The 7643-nt window shown below is 54.2% G+C and overlaps 1 protein-coding gene across 1 annotated transcript; it reads right to left on the reverse strand.

The window, feature by feature from the left end:
- Nucleotides 1-3983: 3983 nt before the first annotated feature.
- LOC103755290 (glutathione peroxidase 1) lies at nt 3984-5832 on the reverse strand. The gene is given in 5 exon segments (XM_008921215.3): nt 3984-4599; nt 4725-4745; nt 4747-4947; nt 4949-5385; nt 5721-5832. Coding segments are annotated over 5 exon segments (1122 nt in total). The 3' UTR covers nt 3984-4248.
- Between the last annotated feature and the right edge of the window lie 1811 nt (nt 5833-7643).

Consider the following 7643-nt stretch of genomic DNA (forward strand, 5'->3'; position numbering starts at 1 on the left):
GGGCGGCCTCTGCGAAAGCAGGTGGCAGAAACACTTTGGTTGGACTGTGGCTCCACTTCCTCTCGTCCTTCAGGGAGCACAGTGGTCAGGGGATAGATTGGGGAAAGGGACTTCAAATCGTTATGGTAGCAAACAGGAGATTTTGAAAGTGTCTCAGGAGAAAACTTCAGGCATTTTTCCCTCAAGTAGCCCATCCTGTGCTGTTCGGGGAGCCTGTCCTTGAGAAGTGGGAGAATTGGGAATGACAGTTCAGACTTTGAAACGTGCCTTAAACGGATACCCCAAAGAAATCCATTCACCTTATGGAAAAAAAAAAAAAAGAGGCAGGGGTGATGTGCTGAGGCTGTGACTGCCTGCACCGGGAGAGTTCTGGTAGCACCATAGGCTGGTGGGCTCTGCCTCCTGCCAGCAAGCTGGGCAGTGCTGCAGCTGTGGGGTAACACGATAAAGGGTTCTTATCTTTCTGAGGGCAAGTCAGTTTACTTAACACTGAAAAGGCCATTTTCTCCTTCCAGTAAGTGTTAAGTGTTACTTATTCCAGTTTTCCTCAAAGGACCGGCCCCTTTGGGCTCTAACACACCCTGTTATGGCAAGGGTGGGTGTGTTTTTAGAATGAGTCAGCTATTCTGAGATAGTGCTTACATGGCTGACCTCACTGCTAATGAATTACCTGCTCCTCACAGAAAGTGTGGTAAACAATTAAATGCTTTCATTCAGACTTTTCTGATTCAGAACAAGGAAATTATATTGTTACAGTTTCACTGTAGACAGGAGTGTCTCCATTCTCCTCAAGCACTTTCAGCCATTTGACTTCCTGCTCTTGCCTCCAGCTGAACCCGATGGCTGCAAGAGTGGCACTGACAGGAGCAAAGCCCTCTCAAGTGCCACACAACTGGAAGCAGGTGTTTCCTACCTGCCTTACAATGGCAATGATCAAACACGGTGACTGAAAGCTGTCTTAAAAGTGACTGTGTGCAACAAAGCTCAGCAGGAGGAGAAAGGGATTCTAAATAGCTGAAAGAACCTTGAACAGGCTGAGTAAGGATGGTCTCAGACTCCAGCATTCCTGTTCAGAAGACACTTCTGAACACCACATCTCACCAGCCAAGATTTCAGGAGATGGGACAGGGTTTGGTGGGCAGAACACTAGGGAATGTGGGAGAGAGAGGTGGGGGGCAGAAGGATAATTTTCCTTGGAACTAGTTAACACTCCTGACAGCTTCAAATATCTGAACTTTAGTTTAAAGATTTAAGAAGTTGGTGGCAACCACCAGCAGCTAAAGGGGGGAGGGAATCATTTGGAGGGGAGAGGAGAGGGGGGAAACACTTTCTAGAAAGGAGAGAATACATGGAACTCGCATGGGTAGAGGAATGGAAAAGCAGGGGAATACTGGCAGAGGGATTAGCTGCTTGCTATAAAAGTGTAGAAGGAGTGAAAAATAGTGTAGGAGTATAGATTTGACAGATGGGAGATGTTGAAAGGACAACATCCTCAAGCCAGGGAAGCACCCAAGTGTGCTAAGGTAGTGTTTATTTTAAGGTTTCCCTCTGAGTCAGCCTGTTTCTCTCTGAAATTACAGAAATTACAGAAATAGAACTGGGCTGGTTTATAATCCCTGTGGAATCGCCTGGGATTATTCATTTCTCCCCTCAGCACAGAGCTGCTCCCTGTAGTGAAACGTCTTCATCCCCTCTGGTCACGACACCAATCAAGGTTTGGATGTGAGATCCTGTGTGTGGGCCGTGCTCAGCTGCCCCTGTCACTGCCAGAGGGCTCCAGCCCGTGCCCTTTGCACCACAGCCCACTGGAGCCCAGAGCCAGCTATTCCAGGGAATGTGAAACATGCCAGGGAATAACAAGGCTGGGTGGCTTTCATCCACACTGCAGAGTTCCTGCTGGTGTGCTTACACTGGGAAGGTTCATTTTCCTGCTAGCATGGCTGATTTTCGTCCTGGAATCACGTCACTGTGCTGCTGCTGGCACGGCTGGATCTGTTCTGGAGCTGTTGCTTTGTTTTTCTGCTCACACAGCCCCTGCAGCCGGAAGGTAAATAAATCCCTTGGCCTGAATAAGCACAGTGTAAAGTGCCTTTCTGACCAGCAGGGTCGGCCAGAGGCCCTTTTTGGCAGGATGGAACAGCAGCAGGTGTTGGGGTGTGCTCCCTGTGGCAGTGGGGCTCAGTCAGAGCCTGGTGAGGAACTGGCAGAGCAAAGGAAGCCCCACTCAAATGGCTCGAGTTTGGTGAGTCAGGATTGAGGAAGTGCCACAGCTCACGTTGAGAAAGATTTTTCAGTGCCGTGAGCTCCTGCCGAGAGCCCCTGGGCTCTTCACATATTTCAACATCCTGCATTAGTGAAGGAAGTAGACTTAACTGAAAAAATAATCCCCTAAACCATATATCATCTGCTCTAAAGCTGAAATAGCTGCTGAAAACATCCTGTTGTTTTCTACGAAGCTGCACTGGAAGTTAAGAAATAGCCCGGTGAGGATTGTGCAATCTGAATTCAAAGCTCAATGACTCAGGGGTACAGAGTGGTGCCAAGTGGAGGATCTGCCCCAGTCTCTCCTCAGCCTTGAGAGAGTCTTGGATGTAGGTACAGTAACAAAGCAGCTGGTGAATTTGTGAAGTGAGAAGCTACAAACAGGAAAAAAACCCCCAAACCCTCAAATCTCAAATGTTTTTATTATGAAAACTAATGCTTGAAAGTGTTACACCTTCCCTTTGAGAGCCCAAGTTTCTAGTCTGGGTTAGGACTCCTCAGTCCCACACCAAGTTTATAATCAGCGCTATGAGGCCTTGTGAGGAGTGGCTTGTAATGAAAATGTGCTCACAGAGCCATTTAAGGAGTGAAAATGTCCCTGCAGAAGGACCTGAGCCACTGGGCAGAAGGACAGCCAGTAAAATTTGGCACAGGCTCACAGTTTTTCAGGGAAAACCAATCCTAATTCCAGCCATTCAGCAGCAGTCTATAAAACTGGGATTGCTGTGCAGGGACAACATGCAGAATTATTATTGAATCATAGAATCATTAAGGTTGGAAAATACCTCTAAGATTATCGAGTCCAGTTGTAGCAACTCCATTAAATACTTTGTCAGCTTAGTGGTTGCCAGAAGTCAAAAAAGTGTTAGGGAAGGAGTAAGAAAAGAGAAAATATTTCGTGAACCCTGACAGACCTGCACTTGGAGTGTCACATGCATTTCCCATGCCCAAAGGGCAACAAGGACACTCCAAGGCGAGGCACAGTTCCATGGGAGAAGTGGCTGAATGGGCTGGTATTGTACTGGGAACAGGACAGAACTGGTTATTTGTGTGATTCCTGCACTGCAAGGTGTTGGGGATGCACAAAGGGGATTTAGGTTTCACGTAGGGCTGAGCTAGTATGTAGGGATCCATGCTGAGCTACCAGCAGTGCAAAAGGCCATAGAGCCAGGAGACACTAAGGCAGTGAGGGTGCAGTGGCTCTGGGACAAGGGGAGGTGCAGCAACAACAGCAGGTGCTGCTCCTGTTCTAGGTGCACCCGCTAACAGAGGGCAGATAATGAGATGGGCCTTGGCCAACAGGCTCTTCTTACCCCAGCCCAGGCTGCAGGATCACTCATCTCCCTGCCCCAACAGTTATTAACGTGTTGCAGCCTGTCGCTGGTAGCTACGCTGGGAACTTGTCAGTGTAAAATCACCCCCTGGCCATGTGCCAGCATGTTCCCTCTGCAGGGAAGCTCTGAGGGAGGTCCAGTAAGCAGTGGGGTGAGGTCTGTCTGTTCCACGCCACCCTCCCGCTCTGCCAGGCTCGCTACATGTGGGGCAGACTCTGGTTCACAGCTTGCAGAGTTCATGAAGGTTGTTTGCCCATCTCGCTGCCCTCAGCCTGACTGCACCACCACACTCGAGTGCTCTGAGTCTGAGCACCCATGCAGGCTGATGAACAGCTAATGCACCCACCACGTTTCACCCCATTCACCCAGATTTATCAAGCCACAGCCTTAAAGGAAGTACACATTTTTTTATTCAGAGAATCACAGTAAGGTACTGCGATTCACAGCTGCTTGCCCTGGCTTAGCTTCCCAAACATTCCCGTGCAACTTTTGAAAACATCAGGTACACTTCAAGGATTTGGAAGATGCGCCATCATAAGCAAAACCTGCACGAGACATTGGGATTTCTGCCAGAGCAGCAGCTCCCTGCGAGAAAAATAAGAAGGTGCACAGTGAGGGGAGCAGGGAGCGAGGGGAACGGGCAGAGGACTTTCTAGGGAGCCTTCTGCAGAAGCAACTCGATGTCGTCCTGGATCTTGATGGTTTCGAAACGCCGGCTGTAGCGTTTGAAGGGCACCCCGTCGGGGCCGATGAGGAACTTCTCGAAGTTCCAGGCGATGTCGTTGCGGCAGACCGGGGACCAGATGATGTACTGCGGGTTGGTCATCAGCGAGGAGGGGTCGTCGTGCGGGAAGGGCAGCGCCTCTTTCAGGAACGTGAAGAGCGGGTGCGCGTCCTTCCCGTTCACCTCGCACTTCTCGAACATGATGAAATTGGGCTTGAACCCGTTGCCAGGACGAACGTGCTCCAGCATGGGCAGGATCTCATCGTTGGTGCCATTTTCCTGGGGAAAACAAAAACAAGCCCGCCCCGCGCAAAGCCCGTGAGAGCCCGCATGGGGCGAGCGGCTCCTCCCCGCTCCCCGGTTCCGCCCTCCCCGCCCGCCTCCCGGCCCCGCTCCCGCCGTACCTGGTTGGCGAACTGGTTGAGTCGGAAGACCGAGCACCTGGAGCCCGCGGGGCCCGTAGCGCTCCTGCCAGCTCGATTGAGCTGCAGTTACAGTCGCGGGTTGGTGGGTGCTCAGAGCGACGCCACGTTGCACCACCAGCAGCCACCTTCCCCCGCCCACAGCTGAGCCCAGCGACAGCGGCTCCGCCGCCGACCGAGCGGTCCCGCGCAGCCCCGCCAGCCCCCGCCGCCAGCCCGGCGCTCGCCCGCCCCGCGCCCGCCGCCGCCCATGAGTCCGCACTGAGCTCCCGCCGCCCGATTCGGCTGCCCCGAGCCGCGGGACCCGCCTCGCGCCACGCCCCCGAGGCCGCCGGGAACCGCCTCCGCCACCGCCGCCGAGCCGCCGGGACCGCCTCCGCCACCGCCCGAACCGCCGGGACCCGCCTCTCGCCACCGCCCCGAGCCGCCGGGACCCGCCTGCCGCCCACCGCCCCGAGCCGCCGGGACCCGCCTCCGATTACCTCCCCGAGCCGTCGGGACCCGCTCCGCCACCGCCCTGAAACTTGCCGGCACAGCCCTACCGAGCCCTGCCCCGCCCGCGGGCATCGGCGCCCGATGGAGGAGTCCCGGAGGAGAATTACGGGCCCCAGGCGTGTCGCTTGCTGAGAGGCTCGGCGGGTCTCTGAGCGGTGGAAGGCACGGAGCGGGGCGGTTTGTTACATCCGCGGGTAGTGGATGTAGCATCCACAGGGAAGTGTCGCAGCTCCTCGGGAACGCTGTGGAAAAAAACAGCAAAACGCAAATTGGTCAGGGAGAGTGGTCAAACGTTGGAATGGGCTGCCCAGGGAGGTGGTGGATTCACCGTCCCTGGAGGTATTTAAGAAGAGACTGGATGTGGCACTTAGTGCCGTGGTCTAGGAAGCAAGGTGGTGTTAAGTGAAAGGTTGGACTTGATGATTTCAGAGGTCTTTTCCAACCTAGCTGATTCTGTGATTCTGTGATCCCAGGAGCTCCAGCCTTTGTGGTGACAGCGCAGCACCAGGGCTGCAGCATCCTCCGAGGGCACTGCTGCTACTGAGAGTGGCTTCAGGGAGAGGAACACCTTCAGTTTGTGTCCAAGAGGGGCCATAAATTCCCTTCTAGTATCCTTCTATAGTTTTTCCACTTCTTTGAGGCTGGTAAAGCGTACATACATAGGGCCATAAGACTGCTCTTTTTTCCCATGGATTCAAGGCAGCCCTAAGTGAACTAGGCTGTGCCCACACCAGGCAATGTGGCCCAGCCCCTCCTCCACGGGTCTTTGTGAAACACTGCCCTCCTCCAGAGCACCTCATGGAGGGGCAGGTCCGGGGTCAGGCCTCGAGGCCATGTCCATGGGTTGGACCAACAGGGACCGTGGGGAAGCACAGCTTGGCAGGGACAAAGAGCCAGGGCCTCAGCTCCAGCGCAGCTCCCAGGGGGAAGCAGGGAGCCCCTGCTGAGGCTCCTGCCAGCATCTGTGCCAAGTGAGCTCCGTTCACAACAGCCCAAGGTCAGACAGCTGCTTATCAGCCCTGGCTCCCAGCCAAGGCAGCCTGGGCCCCGCATGGGGGATGCACTCAGGCCCCCCCCGTGCTGTCTGCCTCTTTCATGCTTGGGAGCGGGGACTTGTCACAAAATGCCAGCTGTCACTAACGGGCACCACACAATGCTCTGTCTCTGGTCTGGGTGCCCAGGTGACTGCAGGGTCTGGGGGTTTTGCTTTAAGCCACTTCTGGCACCTGCCCTCACAATTGGGAGCTGGAATAGTTCCACTTCCTGGTTGTGGCAAGTTCTGGGGACTTGCCCGATTGTCTTGCATCTTTGGGGACCTGCAGTGTGTTGCAGCAGCAATGGCATGAGCCATGACAAGTGTCCTGAGAGAGATCAGAGCTGGAAAAACGGCTGATGGATGAGCAGAAACACATGACTTCTTGAGTAAATTGATGGTTACAGTCTGCACAGACTCCTCCTCACCTGCCCCCCTGGGCACGGCAAGCCAGGGTTCCTGAAGAAGAGGAATTGCCCTTCGGGGTGACCTCTAGGGCAGGGCCACAGAGGCATCTCTGCTGCCACTTTTGACACTTGCTCAGACTGGCACCTTCAGTCCTGTCTGGACTTGGGGAGTTCATCTGAAGTAGGGAGTTTACTGCTGGGGCCCTGCCCTTTTCAGAGAAGTGCAGGTTAGGGCTTTCCTGTCCTTGATGAGCGAGTTTAAGGACACAGAATGAGCTGAACTTCCTTTTTGGCTCAGGGTGATGGCCTGTGCCTGGACACATTCTGTGGAGCCAGCTGAACTTGGAGCCAGAGGAGTGCCAGAAGCTCCCGAGGGACTAGATGGGCTCAAGGGACACCTTTTGAGGTGTGTGACAAGTGACAGTTGTCCTACAAGGTCAGAAAACTGCTGTTTAACAGCAGTGAGGAATCACAAAGGCCACAAAACCACACCTTCTGGCCTCCTGCTTACACCATCTCCCCAGTTCAGGCGATGAACTCCCTCCCCTGCTCAGGGGGCTGGCACTCCCAGCTTTTCCCTTGCCCCTTGCCAGCCTGGATCACTCTGCACAAGTGCCAAGCTCTCATTTCCCAGGTCAGGTCTGGCTGTCTGTCTCCTCAGCTCGGTTTCATCCAGAAAAAACGTGGCTTCCAGAGGTGACAGATGTGGCAGGAACCAAAAGGGAGCCAGGCTGCCAGCCCTCGAAGGCAGGAAGGCTGAGGAATCAGGTGGTGTTGGAGGTCAGCAAGAGCTTAAAATTGGGATAACAGTCACTGCTGGGTGGAAGTACATCCACAGATACACAGCTGGCTCTGAGGAGCAGGCCTGACTCCAGGCCCCTGAAGAGCTGCTCTGTAACTGTGACCACAGCAAATTGCAACCCTCTTGCCCTGCAAGACTGAAAAGCCCCGGTTTTGTTCAACTGC

The sequence above is a fragment of the Manacus vitellinus genome, unplaced genomic scaffold (assembly GCF_001715985.3).
Source record: "Manacus vitellinus isolate BGI_N305 unplaced genomic scaffold, ASM171598v3 scaffold_14_pilon, whole genome shotgun sequence".
Lineage (NCBI taxonomy): Eukaryota > Metazoa > Chordata > Aves > Passeriformes > Pipridae > Manacus > Manacus vitellinus.